The sequence below is a fragment of the Arachis ipaensis genome, chromosome B07 (assembly GCF_000816755.2).
Source record: "Arachis ipaensis cultivar K30076 chromosome B07, Araip1.1, whole genome shotgun sequence".
Classification (NCBI taxonomy): Eukaryota; Viridiplantae; Streptophyta; class Magnoliopsida; order Fabales; family Fabaceae; genus Arachis; species Arachis ipaensis.
The window spans coordinates 6612506-6631867 of NC_029791.2; the positions used below are offsets into that span (position 1 = coordinate 6612506).

At 32.5% G+C, this 19362-nt stretch overlaps 3 protein-coding genes across 3 annotated transcripts; 1 reads left to right on the plus strand and 2 right to left on the minus strand.

Annotated features, from left to right (window-relative positions):
• On the plus strand, window positions 6784-12044 carry LOC107608712 (nucleobase-ascorbate transporter 1). The gene is made up of 14 exons (XM_016310419.2): window positions 6784-7050; window positions 8617-8714; window positions 8828-9004; window positions 9426-9526; window positions 9619-9694; window positions 10018-10077; window positions 10167-10354; window positions 10448-10544; window positions 10796-10882; window positions 11041-11099; window positions 11191-11282; window positions 11371-11448; window positions 11552-11706; window positions 11832-12044. The coding sequence occupies exons 1-14, from the start codon at window positions 6975-6977 to the stop codon at window positions 12042-12044; spliced, it is 1557 nt and encodes a 518-aa protein (XP_016165905.1). The 5' UTR covers window positions 6784-6974.
• LOC107608715 (small ubiquitin-related modifier 2) lies at window positions 12878-14400 on the minus strand. The gene is made up of 3 exons (XM_016310422.2): window positions 14190-14400; window positions 13292-13441; window positions 12878-13194 (listed from the first exon to the last, which is right to left on the minus strand). Exons 1-3 carry the CDS (start codon window positions 14253-14255, stop codon window positions 13126-13128), a joined length of 285 nt encoding a protein of 94 aa, XP_016165908.1. The 5' UTR covers window positions 14256-14400; the 3' UTR covers window positions 12878-13125.
• LOC107608716 (small ubiquitin-related modifier 2) lies at window positions 17058-19097 on the minus strand. Its single transcript, XM_016310423.2, has 3 exons — window positions 18918-19097; window positions 17582-17731; window positions 17058-17484 (listed from the first exon to the last, which is right to left on the minus strand). Exons 1-3 carry the CDS (start codon window positions 18981-18983, stop codon window positions 17422-17424), a joined length of 279 nt encoding a protein of 92 aa, XP_016165909.1. The 5' UTR covers window positions 18984-19097; the 3' UTR covers window positions 17058-17421.

Genomic DNA, 19362 nt, shown 5'->3' on the forward strand with positions numbered 1-19362 from the left:
ACCAATGATAATGATGGATTGTCATGTATAAAGAAAGTTAGCATAAGAGTAGGCATTATAAGCATAATGTTGAGGAGATTAATAACATATATATTTATTTATTATAAGCATCAGAGTAGGTATTATAAGCATAACAGATTTCATTTTATTTGATTTGGGATTAAAGTGAATTTGATTCATGATTTATATTTCATAATTTATAGAATGTCTTCTTCGGATGCATTGAGCAATACTCTTGAGAAGAGTACTCCATCGGAAGAACTTATAGGCACTAATATTCAAACTACACAAGAGGCTCCTCAATCTCAACCTCAAGAACCCCCAACGGATACCGCAACTACTAATGAAGGAACGACAAACTCTACAAGTGGTGTTTGAAAGAGGAAGTTAACCTCCGAAGTGTGGAATCACTTTAAGATTGTGGAATTCAAGGGAAAATTAAAGGCTGAATGTAATTATTGCAAATCGAAGCTACTTGGTGACCCAAAACAAGGCACTTCGCACTTACGTGATCACTTCAAAAGCTGCAAGCTCCGCACCACTAGAGATATAAGACAATGTATGATGAAGACAACTCCAACAACTAGTGGAAAAACAGTTGTGGTTGGTGCATATACCTTCGACCAAGAAAATGCAAGGAAAGAGTTATCAGTTATGGTTTGTCTTCACGAGTATCCGCTATCTATTGTGGACCACATTGGGTTTCGACGATTTTGCAATGCTTTGCAACCTCTCTTCAAGGTGATTACTTGCAACACTTTAAAGAGTGACATCTTGAAGCTCTACAATGATGAGAGATCGAAGACAATGAATGTCCTTGAGCGTAATAAAAGTCGAGTTGCAATTACAACTGATATGTGGACAGCAAGCAACCAAAACAAAGGTTATATGGCTATCACGGCTCGTTACATTGATGATTCTTGGAAATTGCAAAGCCGTCTTGTGAGGTAATAATATTATCATTATAGGTTCTTTTGAATGTTTATATGATTGCAAAGCTGTCTTATATATAATTGCAAAGCTGTCTTGTTTATAATTGTACTAAATTATCATTACAGGTTTATATATGTGCCGGCTCCCCACATGGCTGAGGTACTTTCAGAGGTTCTTGTAGATTGTTTGATGGATTGGAATCTTGATAGGAATGTATCCACTTTGACTGTTGATAACTGCAGTACTAATGACGTTATGATTGAGAATATTTTGACTAAAATGTCACATAGAAACTTTATCTTGGGTGGTAAATTATTTCATATGCGATGTTGTGCGCATATATTAAATTTGATTGTCAAGGATGTGTTACAACTTATTTCACATGCTATTGAAAGGGTGAGGGATAGTGTTCATTATTAGACTGCAACACCTAAAAGAGAAGAAAAATTTAAGAAAACATGTGCACAACTTAAAATACCCTACACAAAAAATCTTTGTCTTGATTGTAAAACTAGGTGGAATTCAACATTTTTGATGCTTGAAGTTGCAATTATGTATAGAGATGTGTTTGAAAGATTGTCATTGCGTGAGAGTCAATATAAATCTTTGCCTAGTGAGAAGGATTGGGATATGGCGGATGAAATTTTTCAAAGATTGAGGATATTCTTTGATGTGACTGAATTATTTTCTGGAACAACTTATCCTACATCAAATCTTTATTTTCCTAAGGTTTGTGTGATTAAGTTGGCTTTGATGGAGTAGAAAAATTGTGGAAATGAGATAATTGAAATGATGGCTACTAGTATGATAACTAAGTTTGAAAAGTATTGGGGTGTGATTAATATAGTTATGGCTATTGGGACTCTTTTGGATCCTAGGTACAAGATGTATTTATTGAATTTCTTTTTTCGTAAAATATATGGTGAGACGGAGGCATGTGTTGTAATTAGTCAAGTGAAAAGGGTAGTGCAAGATTTAGTTTTAGAATATGCAACAAAGGGAAGAGAAAGAGACCAAGCTGCTCAATTAGATATGCCGCCACCACCATCAATTCCTTCAAATTCAAAGGGAAGGAAGTTCAATCATGAAGATTGGCAAGCTGATTTTGCTGCACATGTAAGTGAGGAATCCGCATTTATTGATACAAAGAGTGAGTTGGATTATTATCTTGAAGAGAGACCGGTACCACAAACTGAACATGATTTTGATATCTTAAATTGGTGGAAGTCAAATGGGGCGAAGTTTCCTACTTTGCAAGCTATTGCTAGGGATTTTTTGGCGATTCCTATCTCTACCGTTGCCTCTGAATCTTCATTTAGTACGGATGGTCGATTTGTTACACCACATCATAGTAGGTTGCGTCCGGACACATTAGAAGCTCTAATGTGTAATCAAGATTGGCTTTGGAATGAACTTGGCACCACAACTAACATAGGATTTGAGTGCTACACAATTCATAATATTGAAGGAGATGTTGACGTAAGTAAACTATTAAATTACATATAACACACTATGTTTTTATATTATTGACTTATTGAGTTATTATATGATTTTAACATTAAATTATTTTCTTGTCGATGTAGGATTCAAGTAAGTCGGAATCTACCATCACTACCATTACAGGATGAAAGGAAGATTGAGACGGTGGAATTATGTTTTTGTGATGTCATGTACTTTATTTGGTTGTTTATGAATATGGTAGCTTGTTTATGTAATATTTGGTTGTTTATGGATATGTTTGAATGTTTATGTTTGTTGTTATTTCTATTTAAGTCTTTAAAGACTATGGATATTATGTTTGTAATGGCAATTGAGAATTATCTTTGATTTTCCCTAATTTTTTTTAATTTTTATTAATTTTTATAAAAATCCGCGGATATCCGTGGAGACCCAGGTCCCCGGCGGATATGGAGTCCCCGTTACCCGTCATAGGGACGGGGCGGGGACGGGGACATATATTGGGGGCGGGGGCATGTCCCCGCCCCCATGGGGACCCGTTGCCATCCCTAATGTTGTGTCCAATTTTTTATGGGAAGTAAATACAAGGATAAAGTATGGTGTGACGTCATCCTGATGGACGCGTGTCATTTACTGTTAGGACGTCCTTGGCAATATGATCGTCGAGCTATTCATGATGGTTTCAAAAATACATACTCCTTTATCAAAGATGGCAAGAAGATCGTATTAACTCTGTTACAACATGTAGATGGTCAAAAGAATCAAGCTGAACTATGCCTTTTTACATCTTTCAAATGCACTCACCAATGAAATCTTTCGCTAATACAAGATGAGCATTTTTCAATCCAGGGAGGATAATGCAGGAACACTTTCCAACCCAGGGAGAATGATGCAGGAGCATGTATCTTTATGTTTGTGTTGTTAATTAAAGTAGTTTAGTTTAACATATATTATTATATTGTGTTATGAGTTAGTCCCACATCGCCCAAGTCATGAAAGTTCTCCCTCCCCTACTAGTATAAATATGCGTATGTACCCCTTTTGTTTATGAGTTGAATTGATTGAGTTATATATTGAAATAAGCTATGTGCTTATCTTATTTTCCTTTAGGCTTTTTGAGAGTAAGAGGTGTATCATTGGCTTAGCCAACTAAAATGAGTTTTTAGCTATTTTTACCATAGTAGAGTTGCCAACTAGAGTGGATTTTTGGCTACTTTTACCATAGTGAAGTTGTTAATCTCGCCAAGATTGGTAATCCAAGCAACATCCTGACGTCATAAATACTAATTAAAATATCCTGAAGAACCTAGAATCTGTTTAAGACATTAATTCTGGATCTCTCACTAGTGTTATTCTGGTGCAAGCATATTGTATGTTATTGTATTTGAAAACATACTCCATTTCTTCTTCCTAACTAATATTTGAGAGCCACTTGAATCAATGGAATAGAAGCCATCAAAGTGTTAAGACTAGTTTATACATTAATTTGACTCTATCAAAGTCCAAACCCCAAAGGCCTAACTTAACTCTATACACTTTTATTACCCATGCTCACTAGGTACTATACTATACCACCACGTCAAATTAATATATATTTTTAACTAAATAATTAACAAAATAATTAAATCTGTAATAAATAATAATTAAATTTATTTATAATAGTATAATAAAAAAATTATTAAATATCAAATACGTATTTCTATATACAACAAATAATTAATTGCTGATTTTTTACATACGAACACGTAGCATAATTGTAATATATAATATCCTAAATACATTAACATTTCTAATTAAATCCACACGGAACCATTTATTAATAATTTCACGGAGTTTTAATTTATGCATTAGATTATTTATCTATATATTCAGCACTCTTAAACATAATGAAATCCTCCAATAATAAAACCCAAAAAAAATTGTATCATATGAACCTTGAATGTTGATAATAATACATTTTGAGTAATAAAAAAGGAATTGAAGTGAAGCAATTAATAGATTGAATAACGAAAGCAATACTAGTTGTAAAAATCCAGCGTTAGCGTATGTATAGGCGCAAAAAGTCTTGAAATTATTATGGAAGATGGGAGAAGTGAAAGATAAAGCTGCAAAGTGCATGCAATGGTGACGACAAATTACAAAACAGATCAGAGTTTCCTACTTCCTAATATGACGATGCATACCATCTTTTTTTCCTCTGTTCCCATTGGAACCGGATATCCATTTAAGCTCTTTTTCTCAAACTCAAACGTCTAGTCAACACTCTCATACATGCAATAGTTGAAAGTCGATAATAATTTAGTTAAATATGTTAAATTATCTAATAATTTTTAATAAATAGTATTATATAAAAATAATTGTATATAAATTTTTATTTTATTATTATTATTATTATTGAATTGAATTATATTGCATATTCATAAACACTCACTTTTAGATATTTAATCGTCATACATTTCAATATAATTTAATTAGAAGAATGTTAGGGGACAGTAATTTTTGTGATTTGTAGCCATTAAATAGTCATCAAGATAATTTTAATGGTGTGAAATTGATATGAGATTTCATCTAATGACTCACTTTTTTTTGCTGGTTATACAGTGAACAAAATTTAATAAAGTTGCTGTCTCCTAGACTTTTCCATTTAATTATAGTCTTGAGAGCAGATGACTAGATATCATGTAGTCGCAAATGCTCGTGTGAGATGAAACTCAATCTTCTCCATTTCTCATTTGATTATTATTGTTGTCTTGTCTTTGGACTTATTATTAGTAAGTAAATTCTATTGTATTTTGTTATGGTGTTTAAATTGTCTTATTTTTTAAAATAAAAAATAAAATATTAAAAGTAATAAATAAATTATATAAAATTTATTAAATATTATTTATTTACTTTTTTTACTAACTTAAGTAGAAATTAGTACTAAATATATATCTAAATATTGTAAATAAATAAATATTTTAAAATTCACCAACAAATAAAATAAATAGATATAATTAACATTACTTTACACAAAAGTGATATATATTGGTGAACTTTATTGATAAGAATAATTTATTTACATAGCATGAGTCACTTATTATTTATAAACACAATAAGAGTAAATTGGCAAACAAAAATGAAAAAGTAGGCACTGTTTGCGGCGGCTTCCACTTAGGCAAGAGCACATATTCTTCTCTTTTGCATTCCCATTACGAAACACCAACGAAACAACCACCAGAATATGAGTGAAAGTAATGCCACAAAACAGAATACACAAATTAAATGGTTCTTTTGGTTTGGTTGCATTTAATGTAACAAAACCACGCCCCTACTAATTCATTTAAGGTCACTTTGGATAAATTATTTTTATTTAGTTTTTTATTTACATTACATATTAATTCACTTTAAGAGTTCTTAATTTCAATCAAATTTTAAATCCAAATATGAGGTAGAAATTTAGGTACAATTAATTTCATATGAAATTGATAATCGAAAATTTAATAATGACTCTCAACGATCAATTTTACGTGAAAATTTACTACATATAAACTTTGACCCAAATATATTTTTTTTGGTTGCCCACGATATTCCCCAATTCGACAGGCCAATGACAAATCTGTCGTGGATCGGAGCTTTATTTAAGGATCTGTCGCTGGCTAATAGGTTGCTGCATGTACAAGGCGGGATTCGAACCCCCAACTTAAGCGGATGAGTGAGCTGACCACTCGACCAACTCAAGTTGGTTAATTTTGACCGAAATATGATTAGATTACTCAGAAGACAAATAAATTACCATTGTGACTACGACCCAACAAGAGAATTTAAACTTGCAATAGCAGGGAAATGTACAATAGTTGGGCCACACAGTTTACAAGTTTCTGAAGACTGAAGAAGACCAAAGTGACAAATGTGCATTGCTGGCTTCCTTATTTAGTATCATTTATTCGCTGCTCTCTTTACCCCACTTGCAAATTTGTAGGACTATGCAACTCCCAAATCATTACTCATATCAAAATATTTTTTTATATAAACATATTTACACCAAGATTAAAAAAGGTAACTGGGTAGTTTCTTGAAGACAAGGCTTCCAAATTATTAAAATAGACACGGTTGAATGTGAATATCTGATGAAAATACTCATGAGTTTAACTACTTACTAATTGAGTAATTGTACTAAACTGTCTTGGTCTTCTTAGGATGAAAATGACATCTCACTGGGATACAAACTCTTACTTTTATTATTTATAAGGATTCATTATTTTAGGTAATGAATTATAACTCAAATGACATAGTCTTTTTATACTCACTTAAAAGTCGCGAATTTGAGTTTCACTCCTAAATTAAAAAAAAAAAAAATATTGATGACAGAAGAGAAGAGGGCGTTACAGAGACACTTCCTTTTCCACAGTCTAATAAATAAATATTCATCCTTATTTCTTTCTTTCTTTTTTTAATTTTTTTCTCACTTTATATATTCACTTTACTTTGTTCGGAATTCTTCTTCTTCTTCTTCTTTCTCTCTGCTTCACTCTGTTTCTTCTCTGTTTTTCTTATTCTTCTCTCTGCTTCTTTCTGAAGCTCTTTCATTAGAAGCTTCAACAATGGCTGACATTACCCATCTACCTATGGAACAGCTTCAGGACCTTGACTACTGCTTAGACTCTAACCCTCCTTGGGGTATCTCTCTCTCTCTCTCTCTCTCTCTCTCTCTCATCATAATCCAAACATAACACAGAAATGTGCTTGTACCTTGTTTCTCTCTAGCTTTAAAGTTGCTTATGTAAATATATGTATATGTCACTCTTCATCCTCCATTTTCATTTTCATAATCTTTGGTTACCATGTGAGAAGAATATATAAGCTTCTTAATGTTTAAGTTTTCCACTTTTATCTTATATTCATTTAAAATGAAGGATAATAATTAAAAAAAAAAAAACAGAGGAAACAGAGGGTTGTAAGCTTTGCAGCACTATGATATGAAAGTGTTATTAGAACTTCTTCATGTGGATTCATTTTGTCATTGCAAAATCAAATGAATTGAAGAAATGGAAGAAAGTTTCTTTCTTTTTTATTTTTTTTATTTTTATTGTTTTGATTTTGCACATTGTGTTTGTTTGTTTTTTTCCTTTGCTATCGAATGAGTTATCCCAGAAGTGCTAGATTATGCTGTTACTTCGGTTCTGGCGATATGGATCAAAAAGTTGAAATTTTTATTCTGTTGAGATGGAGTGGGGCTAATGTTTTTGCTGTTTCTGTTGTTTAGCACTTTTTCCCTTGATCTTCGGTTCTGTTTGCTAGTTGGGCTGATTTCAAATTGAATATAGTGAAAATCTATATTTTAACATTAACAATGATGTTATCATATTAAAATAAAGATAAAAATTTAAACGAATGCACTTTTTTCAAAACTCATTCTTTGGTGTGGAGATATTTGTAATTTTAAATAGATACGTATTTGGCTTCTCTGTATTTGATTATAATTTTAATTTGTACTTGTCCTTTATTGCTATTGATATGAAACAGTACTAATAAGTAATAACAACAGCAGGCTAGTAATGATGACAGTTGTAGTAGAGTTACCATTTTACCCTGACATAACTTCTTCTTCTTCTGGCGTGGGTTGATGAAATCAAAACATTAGCCATTGATAATGATGTTAAAGCATGTGGTCCCCCATTTTAATTTAGGATTAAGTAAATCATTAATCATGTGTTTATGTCACCTGGACACACATACTTGGTAGTAAAGATAGATAGTCACAATTTTTATTTGAATTTACTTATGAGATATATCATAATTCTTTCTCCTCTCTTACTCCTGTATAGATAGTGAATCATCCTACTTAATGATGATGTATGTTATTTGTAAAAAATCTGGCTGCTGTTTTCTTATTATATAGCATTGTTCTAAGTAATTTGGAATTCTTCATTTCTTGCAAATTCGGATAATGTGATGTGATCATTGGTTTTATATGCTTTAAGTAATTAAATGTTGAGTTTCGTGATCCAATTTAGGCCACAGCTATCTTGGTTCTCTTGTTTACTTGTATCATGTATTGGATTTCCTGTTGTATGTATCGTATGCTGAATTCTCTCAAAAAATTATTTGTAGATTAATCATACAAAGTAGCGAATTGCATATCGAAGCAAACTGTGTATCGATATGCTTTCCAGATTTCTAGTAACTATGGTTTGCATTCTTTTTCTCTTTCACTCACTGTGAAGTTCTGGTCTTGTATTGCAGCTGAAGCTGTGCTCTTAGCATTTCAAAATTACATATTGATGCTGGGAACAAGTGTGATGATTCCCTCATTGCTAGTTCAAGCCATGGGAGGAAGTGATGTATGCCAAAATTTCCAATTCCTTGCATAAAAAGCAATAGTTGATTTTGGCACACATTTATTGCTTCAAAATTTGTCTTCTTATGTTATTGATTTGGTTGTTCATATGGTCAGGGTGACAAGGCAAGGGTGATACAGACTCTACTCTTTGTAGCTGGAATTAACACACTTCTTCAAGCACTTTTTGGAACAAGATTGCCTGCAGTAGTTGGAGGTTCATTTGCATATGTTTTTCCGATTGCTTATATTATCAATGACTCGTCATTGCAGCGAATTACGGATCCTCATGAAGTAATTTTCCTTCTTTCTATCTCCAAGTATTTCTGATTTTTGTTTTGAAATAGTTACCAAACAAGGACTTAGAGAGCACCTTAAAATTATACATTATCTGTAGAATTGAGACATCTATACGAGTATATGTATCTATTTCGTAAGCATTTATATTGAAGTGAAATTTAAAGGTGTATCAGTAGAATCCATTGGTTATGCTGCAAAAATGGTAATAGTGTGAAACTCAATTTTAGTTTCGAAATGTTAATCATTTAACTTCCACTGAATATTTAAACCTGTTATTTGCATATAAATGACATTGGCAAACTAAAAAGAACTAAGGGATCTGCATATCATATAAGCTTCTCTTAGAAATATACTTAAATTTCTTTCTTATTTGGTAGGGTATTGAAAGAGAACTTGCCATGTGATTGGTTTGCAGAGATTTACACAAACAATGCGTGCCATACAAGGAGCTATGATTGTAGCCTCAAGTATTCAGATAATCCTTGGTTACAGCCAAGTATGGGGACTCTTTTCAAGGTAATTATTCACATGTGAATTAATTTATGAAGAACCTAATTAAGAAAAAATGTTTGATTGTTCAAGCATTTACTTTGGATTTTCTCTTTCAGATTTTTTAGTCCTCTTGGCATGGCACCCGTTGTTGGATTGCTTGGATTAGGATTATTTCAACGCGGATTTCCTGTGGTAGGTGTGCCTGTGATTTAAATTCTAATTGTCATGATCTTTATAATAAATCGTTCACTCTCTTTTTCTAGTTTGGTAAGTGTGTCTCGACAGAAAATACAAAGATGAGAAAAAGAAAGTTTCTATTCAGAAATAATACTTGAGGAACATATCTATCTTTATACATTATTTGATAATGCTTAATTTATCCGTGGATACTAACTTTGATGACACTTTCTTTAGCAAAATCCTTCAATTCACCATGCTCATTGTAGCATGATATATACCAGTACTTCACAATTTACTGAAGTTTATATAACTTTCTTTCATATTTTCTTTTTCAGTTGGGAAACTGTGTAGAAATTGGTATACCAATGCTGCTGTTGGTAATTGGATTGTCACAAGTAAGTGCTTTAGCCTTTAATATGAACTTAAACAAAATGGAAACTGATTTTCATCAAATTGTTCACACACTAATTTGGTATAATTGCAGTACTTAAAGCATGTGAGGCCATTTAGAGATATCCCTATATTTGAACGTTTTCCGGTGTTGATTTGTGTTCCAATCATCTGGATTTACGCCGTAATCTTGACAGCGAGTGGAGCTTACCGGCATAAACCTGTTAGAACACAACACAGTTGTCGTACTGACAAAGCGAATTTGATATCCACTGCTCCATGGTACATACAACAAATAGCATGTATTATTTTCTTCTTCTATGCTTAAATAATTTTGCTGTGTTTGAACTTTAAAGTTTCTTTTCTTTCAAATAGGTTCATGTTCCCATACCCTCTCCAATGGGGTGCACCTACATTTTCGGCTGGCCATTCATTTGCTATGATGTCTGCAGTTCTTGTCTCCATGGTGGAGGTATCTATTTCTTGTTCTATCCGTTGCCTATTACTCCCTCCTTCTCAAAATAACTGATTCTTATACATTTAGATTAATTGAAAATTTAATGTACCTAAATTAAGAAATTGTCCAAATACATTAATATTTCAATAATCCTAAAAGTAAAAGAGACACTTGTTTTGAGGAGGAGGGAGTATTCAAATTTTCAGATTTGCAGGGTTTTTCTTGAATCTTCTATAATCCCTTGATCATGGCCTTTCTTGTTGCAGTCAACTGCTGCATACAAGGCGGCATCTCGGTTAGCAATTGCCACTCCACCTCCTGCTTTTGTGCTGAGTCGCGGCATTGGTTGGCAGGTTAGCATTAATTCAAACAATTCTGTATCCGGATGTGATGAGTTATGAATATACCAAATTTTTAAAATGACATGTTTTGGAATGGAAAGGGTAATATTTATAGTATGGTCAACTTCCTTCGACTGAGGGCTGGAGCTAACCTTGTTTATATTGCTCAGGGAATTGGCATCATGCTTGATGGCCTTTTTGGAACTGGGACAGGTTCTACTGTTTCTGTGTAAGTCCTCCTCTTCATCAAGTTATAACAAGTTTCTTATATGTATCTTTCAATGGAGATTGATGAGTGGCATGATTGTTTTTCATTTTAGGGAAAATGTGGGACTCCTAGGACTAACGCGAGTAGGAAGTCGCAGAGTTGTTCAGATATCTGCTGGTTTCATGATATTCTTCTCTATGCTGGGTCTGTACATACAAATCATCACTAAAATCATTCCAAATGCTAATCACTGATGCTTCTTTGTGTGCTCTTTTTGTTGTGTATTCTTCAGGGAAGTTTGGTGCTGTGTTTGCATCCATACCTTTCCCAATATTTGCTGCATTATACTGCATTCTCTTTGGCCTTGTTGGTATGTCATGTCATCCCTTTCTCTAGTGAGATTCCATTGCCATCACTACATACTCTTTTTTCAATTATTCTTCTATTGACTGCTACCTTTTCTTATTCGTCAGCTTCGGTTGGAATATCATTTCTTCAGTTCACAAACATGAACTCCATGAGAAACCTTATCATCATTGGCCTCACATTGTTCCTTGGAATATCTGTGCCTCAATTTTTCAATCAGTATTGGAATCGACACGGCCTTGTTCATACGAATGCCGGATGGGTGAGTTCTTCTTAAGCATCTTTATCTTTCGCTATCAGTAAACATGTGCTGCCACTTTCAGTTATTTCAAGACTTAAGTTTCAACTTGAGGCCAATTACATTTTCCTCTATTTACTTGATTGCAGTTCAATGCATTCTTAAATACCATATTCTCATCACCAGCAACAGTTGGTTTGATAGTAGCAGTGTTCCTTGACAACACTATTGAAGTTGAAAGATCAAAGAAAGATAGAGGGATGCCATGGTGGGTCAAGTTTAGAACTTTTAGAGGAGACAACAGAAATGAGGAGTTCTACACTTTGCCATTCAATCTCAACAGATTCTTTCCACCTACTTGATCTTGATCAAGATTAGAATTCAGAAGCAGCAATGCAAATTAGATTTTCTTGGACCAAAATTCATGACTAACAAAATGCTAATATTAGCTTTCTTACATCTCTCAATTTTTTGCAGACTATTTATGTAACCATGGTCTAACTGTGGATTGTAAAGCATTTGGGACCATGCTTTGTAGATGCAATAAAAGTGATTCTTTTTTTTTACCCCTCCTTTTATCTCCTATGTTAGGTTTAGCTCAACCTAGTAGTTTTATAAATTGGCTTGAACTTATTTAGACAAAACCTAACATGACCCTCCAACCTTTGTAATATTGACCCATAAACGGAATTTTGGGTCTTATTATTTTCCATAATTCCACTCATTTAATAGTTCCTTTTTCTTGCATAAGTTCTTAATTCTTAACCATATGAGCACTCTAAACCTCAAACATGGTGGTCCTTTACCTACTGGTTTTGGATTTGATTGGAGTTGTGTTTTGTCATTTGAGACTCTAACCAAAAGATTGTTTGTTTGATGAAGACAAAAGTTGCATTAGATTTGAATTGTCGTTTCTTGTACTTTGAGAAACAAAAGTTGAAGCTTCTTTCGGCAAAGGGAAGTAAAGAATAATTGTTATCTATTTTAGCTGCCACCACTACAATGGTTTTTGAGAAACTACAAAAGAACATGAAGCTCCCTAAACCATAAAAATCACAATTTTTTTCTGTCTTTTTGACAAATCATAATTTACAATGTACGATCTCGTATATGTCCCATATTTTGGACTTTTGACTTTCTCCTAATAACGTGTCTATATGTCTCAATATTTCAAGCATTAACGCACAACACAATCCTCTCCCAAGACATCATAGTGTACGTTTTATCAAAGGATCAGATTACAGAATTAATAATCCAGGTTTTACAATCATACGAGTTGACCAAACTTACAAAACCCCCATAGACAGATTTCCTAGCAAGGTCTACAATGAAGTTACCCATCACAATTCCCATCATGCAAATCCATAGTGTTAGCAGTTGCATTCACCAAATAAAACTAAACTAACAAATTCTTCACAAGAACTACATGAGAAAAGATATAGATTAGGTCCACAGGGCTCCACCGGTCTGGTGCAACATTGCATCGATCTCATCCCCGTCCTCCATTTCAAGCTGAAGCAATCAATACACGAAAAACAAATAGGGTTATGATGCATATCAAAATTTATTTCTAGCTTCAATGAACTGTAGGGGGTGAAAGGGGGCGAACCTCATCAGGAGTCTGTTCTGCTCGGAGACGGCGCCCATCGAACAAGAAGGCGATGGCATTGAAGTCCACAGATTGTCGATCACAATACGCATTCATCAGCTTCTTCAGTTGAGTGTTCTTTTTAATCCTGAAGAAAACTTCATTTCCATCCTACAATACAATAAAAATTATTCTTTGATCAAGTGCTCATCACCATAATACAAAGCATAAATCTACAACTCCATAAAGAACTAAAACTTTTCAAGTGCATTATTAACTCATTATATTATACATCTTTCACTGAAACTGCAACAATTAAATAAAAGGAAAAGCAGCTTTGCTGAACATTGCACAAAAATGTATTTACTTGCTTGCAATGTCATTTTACAACATTATGCTATGCATACACATATGAAGAAAATTGAGGTACTGACATAACATAACTATAGCAAACATTTTGAGCATTGCATAGACACATGCAGGGTTTGATTTTCAAAAGGGAATTTCGCATACCATACCTAGGTTATACTTGTAGCCCAAACAGCACAAACACACACACAAAAGAACACACAAGGGATCAAACCAATTAAGTAAGAGTATGTGAGTGTATATAACACTGTTCAATTCCGATCTTTGAAAACTTCGATTCCACTTGCAGATAAAGTAGATAGAAATAAATTCAAGACTAAAATAAAAAAAAATATAGCAAATAAAGACAACTGATCATGAGAATCAGAGTCCCAAAATGAGGGGATTAGCTATAGCAAACTGAAAATACGTAAACTTTACGAAAATTAAAGGTGGCACATAAACACAAATTCACAGAAAAACATGAGATGCTTTTCAAGAAGGTTAAACAATTTTTGGTAGGAATTCGATGGCTTAAAACATATATAATGTGAGAGAAGGAAAAACAAACCTGGCCTTTGACCTTCAAATTGATGTGAGCAGATTGATCGTTGGGTTTCTTGTCTTCCTCAGCCATCGTTCTTCGCTCTCTGTGTAATCGTCACTCACTCTATGAGAAAGTTAGGGTTTTATTTCAATTTTGAATTTCTTTCTTTTGCTTTGCTTCTTTTTTAATTACTCAGAATGACTTGTATTTTCGGGACGCTGACATAACGGGCCACGAATCTATATATTGGGCCGATGAGATTCTGTTGGGTCATTCAGTTCGTTACAACAAACTAAATTCTAATAATTATTAATAATTACTCTATCTAATTACTGAATCACGAATTCACCATCCTATTGTGTGTGTATGTTTCACTTACGAAAAAAAGTAAAGTATGTTCTCAACTCCAATACGCTTGGACCTCCTACGTGTAACTTAACAAAGTAGTATGGAACATTTTTTATCCTTTTTTATTTATATCAAAATTATTTTTAAATATTTTTAATTTTGTCAATTTGTCTCTAATATTTTAAATATAATAAATATTCAAATTTTTTTTACTCAAATTAAAAACATCAAGAACAAAGTTAAATGAGATTAAATGTTATGAATATTTTAAAAAATCACAAATACTAGATATAAAAAACATACTTTTTTTTTGTGACTATATAAAAAAAAGGGCAAGTTACTTAAATAAATAGAATAGAAAAAATATTTACCCAAATGTGCAAAACTGGTTCTTGTTACCTGCATGTGCAAAAAGCCATTTCTATGTAATCCGTGGTAACCCACCACGGTTTCAAAACGTGCATAAACCGTGGCAGGTCCCAGCGGATTATGGCCAAAAGATATAGAGTGTAAACCGTGGTAGGTCACCACGGTTTACTAAGGAGAGATGGCGTGCATAAACCGTGGAGAGTCACCACAGTTTACGAAGAAACTTGTTTGCACATAAAACCTTGTGGGTCACCACGGTTTATGTGTGGTAAATAATGGCCAGAAAACCTTGTTAATTTTATATCTAATAGAAAATGAATTTATTAGCACAATAAATTTATGAGCAGAATCTTAAATTATGTCTTATCAACAACAACTTTTTATAATAGAAAGAGTACAATAGAAAAAAAAATCAGATAATACTAAGAAAATGATTTTTATAGTGCTTAAAAAATTGATGTCTATTTACTAAAAAATAAAAAATTAATATTTAATTTAAAATGATGAAATTTAATAAATTTAAAATATTTAAAATTTTTTATGTAAAATAAATTAGAAAAAAATTAGACTCCAATAATAAACACCATGAAATTTTTGGATTTTTTTCTATTATAAAATAAAAAAAATATTTTTAAAAATAAATTACACAAACATTAATGTTTGGAATCTGTGTTTTTATTTTTTATTTTGAATTTTTATAAAGTTTTTAAAATCTTAGGCGAACTTATAAAAACTACTCAAAAGTTCGTTTAAGCTTAAGGTGACCTCTCTCGTTATATTCATCTTTATTTTTTCATTTATGAAATAAAGATTTATTACACTATAACATATTAATGAGTACAATAAAATAATTACTTGTTAATATTGGTATATTAATATTCATTAACATGCTTATTGATTAAATCTTTTATATAGATTTAATAAATTCACATATAAGTGTATATTGATACATTAGTATTTGTTAAATTTAAAATAAAAAATATTTATTATATTATAAGAATATTAATGAGTACTCTAAAAATTATTAATAAGTAATTATTTTATTATGTTCATTAATATTTTTTATAGTATAATAAATATTTAAATATAGTGTAAAATGAAAAATAGGGATAAACATAATGAAAAAATAATTGATAATACATGTAAAAATTTTATAGTATATATTAGTCAATAATACATAAAGAGAACGAAAAAATTTTATTATAAATATTCAATAGAAATAGATGATTTTTTTTTCTTTATAAAATGTACTATATAGTGTGTATTTATTAGGCTGCCTTTGTTTTCAACAACAAAATAGGATAAGACACTGAAAATAGGATAGGACAAGATACTGATGGACAGAGACATAAAATTTTGTGTTCTTGTAATTCTGCTTGATGATAAACTTGAACAAATTATGAAAATATAATTTATTCTCATTTTTTTCATTAAAAAATTTGAGATAAAAAATATAATAATAAAAAATATAATTATAAAAAATTAACAAGAATAATAAAAAAAAAATAAAAAATAAGTTGTGTCTCTTGGACATAAAATTAACAAGGTTTTCTGGCCATTATTTACCACACATAAACCGTGGTGACCCACAAGGTTTTATGTGCAAACAAGTTTCTTCATAAACCGTGGTGACTCTCCACGGTTTATGCACGCCATCTCTCCTTAGTAAAACCGTGGTGACCTACCACGGTTTACACTCTATATCTTTTGGCCATAATCCGTTGGGACCTGCCACGGTTTATGCACGTTTTGAAACCGTGGTGGGTTGCCACGGATTACATAGAAATGACTTTTTGCATATGCAGGTAACAAGAACCAGTTTTGCACATTTGGGTAAATATTTTCTCTATTCTATTTATTTAAGTAACTTGCCCTAAAAAAAAATACTTTACTCTCAAATAAACTAATCAATTTTTTAAAAATTAGCGAATTAAATTGTTAATGACAAATACTTAAAGCCTTTTTGGTATTATAATTAATTATGGATGTTTTGGCCACTGATAATTTTTCAGGAAACCAGTTGGTACATTTGATTCACCTATTTTCAGTTCAATTAATATATTCTTGTTAGTGATACAGTTGGCTATGAAACTACAAAAGATCGTGATGAAGCAATATTTTCAGATCTCGGTTTGCATAAAGCTAAATCGTAGTTGAATGCTTTAGATAGAAAGAAACAGCGAATTATTAAAAGGATTGCATTTCTCGGGTATTCCCCTTATTTGTGCCTTTTGAATTTCTCCCAAAAATGTGTATATCCTCAACATTTCAAGGCCATAGCACATAAGAGGAGGCTCTTCCAAGACATTATATTGTACCTTTTGTCAAAGGATCAAAATATAGACTTAAGGATCCAGGTTTCATAATCATACGATTTGACCAAACTTGACAAAACCCCATAAGAGATTTCAAGCAGGGCCTACAATAAAGGGTGTATCACAATTCCCATCATGCATATCCATGGTAACACTCACCAACAAATTAACAACTACACTAGATTACGTATCAAATTCTTCACAAGCATATTCATAGATTGAATTCACAGGGCTCCCCCAGTTTGGTGCAACATCGCATCGATCTCGTCACCATCCTCCATTTCCAGCTGAAGCAATACACACAAAACAAGCAGGGTTACGGTGCATGTTAATATATATTTTTCCCAGCATCAAGAAACAACAGAGGTGAAGAACAGTGCAAACCTCATCGGGGGTCTGTTCAGCTCTGAGACGGCGCCCGTCGAACAAGAAGGCGATGGCGTTGAAGTCCACAGATTGTCGATCACAGTACGCATTCATCAGCTTCTTCAGTTGAGTGTTCTTTTTAATCCTGAAGAATACTTCATTTCCATCCTAGAAAACAATAAGAAGTTAGTCTTTGATCAAGTGTTCATCATCGTCATCATCATACAAAAAAGACCAACTCCATAAGGAGCTATAAATTTTGACTGTATTGTACACTTAGGACTAATCATTGTATGCAAGATGACAGAAAAACACCACGACATAAACGATTAGACTTGGTTACCTTTGACCAGATTATATTATACACTCATCATATTATGCAAAACAAAAAGAATCCAGAAAAGAAACACGGCTTCAAACTGAAACAATTCATATAAATTGCACTACTGCACAAAAATACCAGATTTCATCCATAACAAAATTTATGTCAGAGAGGCATCAAACTTTTGTTGATTGAAAAGTCAGCATTGAACATAAGGAAACAAAGTGCTAAAAGAATCATGCAACTCTCTAAGGGAACCTTGGAATGTCATTTTACTAACTTCTACATACAGATGAACTGGTAATGTGTTTTCATGATGAGAAAATAGGGGATAGCAAGTGACACAACAGTAAAGCGCAACAAACACACACTTCTTTATATGGCAATTTGGCTAAGTAGACATTTAGGATTTAGCTGAAGCATGAATGCTCAAAAAGATGAAAAATGAAAAACGAACATGACATGCAAATATAACCCTTCAGAATAAAATTGAGGCACTGACATAACTAGAACTATGCCATTTGAGCATTCTATATAGATAGCAGGATTTCAACAATTAGGAATTCAGCATAGTTGTATGTATCTCAAACAGCACACACATCACGCAAGAACACATAAAGTATCAAACCTAATTAATATATTTCCTCTTGGATAAACAAAACGTAGCTGATAACTTAGAAGTGAAAACACTTCAACTATGAGCGATGGTTAAGCATAAATCGAAAGAATTCTGGATATTATAAGCAATCATCAATTTAAAAAATAAAGTGCAGATATAAAAAAAATAGAGAGGGAAAAAAAATATAGTAAACAAAAATCACGATAATAAATCAGAACACCAGAGGGAGCGAATGAGCTACAGAGCACTTAAAAACGAAAAATTTATGAAAATCAAGGAAGACGCATAAACCAAAAATTAAAAGAATAATATGATCCTCTTAGAAAAGTACTTTGTTTTTTCAGTGAATTCGTTTGTTCTAAAAACTTGAAGGAGTAAATTTAGTGAGAAAAATTCAGAACATAGAAACAAACCTGGCCTTTGACCTTCAAATTGATGTGCGCAGATTGATCATTGGGCTTCTTGTCTTCCTCAGCCATCGTTCTTCGTTCTTCCTGCGATTCTCTCTCAGAAAGTTAGGGTTTTATTTTGATTTCGAACTTTTAATTTTTCTTTGATTCTTTCATAAAATCATAAGTCATAACTCAGAGCCACGTTTCTATTTTAGTGGCGCTGAAATTACGGGCCAGGAATCATGATATTCATCAGTGAATTGTCTCTGAGGCCCACAGGCTATATCGATCACTAAAATGGGCCTTAGTTGGATCAATATGTTGTTGGGTCAGAGGGTGATTTGCTAAACAAAATCTGGATTCGCTGATTTACATGTTGCAACCAAAAAGATATTTTTCACTAAAAAAAAACCAAAAGAAAATTTATAAAAAAGTTAAGGTCTTTCTTTTGGGCTTTAACCCTGTA

What these genes read in the sequence shown, in the direction of transcription:
- LOC107608716 (XM_016310423.2), bottom strand. Translation starts at nt 18,983, where the DNA reads ATGGCTGAGGAAGACAAGAAGCCCAATGATCAATCTGCGCACATCAAT. An exon ending in ATTTGAAGGTCAAAGGCCAG is followed by an intron (nt 17,732 to 18,917) that starts GTTTGTTTCTAT and finishes ATTGTTTTCTAG; the next exon opens with GATGGAAATGAAGTATTCTT. An exon ending in CTGAACAGACCCCCGATGAG is followed by an intron (nt 17,485 to 17,581) that starts GTTTGCACTGTT and finishes GTATTGCTTCAG; the next exon opens with CTGGAAATGGAGGATGGTGA.
- LOC107608715 (XM_016310422.2), bottom strand. Translation starts at nt 14,255, where the DNA reads ATGGCTGAGGAAGACAAGAAACCCAACGATCAATCTGCTCACATCAAT. An exon ending in ATTTGAAGGTCAAAGGCCAG is followed by an intron (nt 13,442 to 14,189) that starts GTTTGTTTTTCC and finishes ATTGTATTGTAG; the next exon opens with GATGGAAATGAAGTTTTCTT. An exon ending in CAGAACAGACTCCTGATGAG is followed by an intron (nt 13,195 to 13,291) that starts GTTCGCCCCCTT and finishes TGATTGCTTCAG; the next exon opens with CTTGAAATGGAGGACGGGGA.
- LOC107608712 (XM_016310419.2), top strand. Translation starts at nt 6,975, where the DNA reads ATGGCTGACATTACCCATCTACCTATGGAACAGCTTCAGGACCTTGAC. An exon ending in CATTCTCTTTGGCCTTGTTG is followed by an intron (nt 11,449 to 11,551) that starts GTATGTCATGTC and finishes CTTATTCGTCAG; the next exon opens with CTTCGGTTGGAATATCATTT. An exon ending in TTCATACGAATGCCGGATGG is followed by an intron (nt 11,707 to 11,831) that starts GTGAGTTCTTCT and finishes ACTTGATTGCAG; the next exon opens with TTCAATGCATTCTTAAATAC.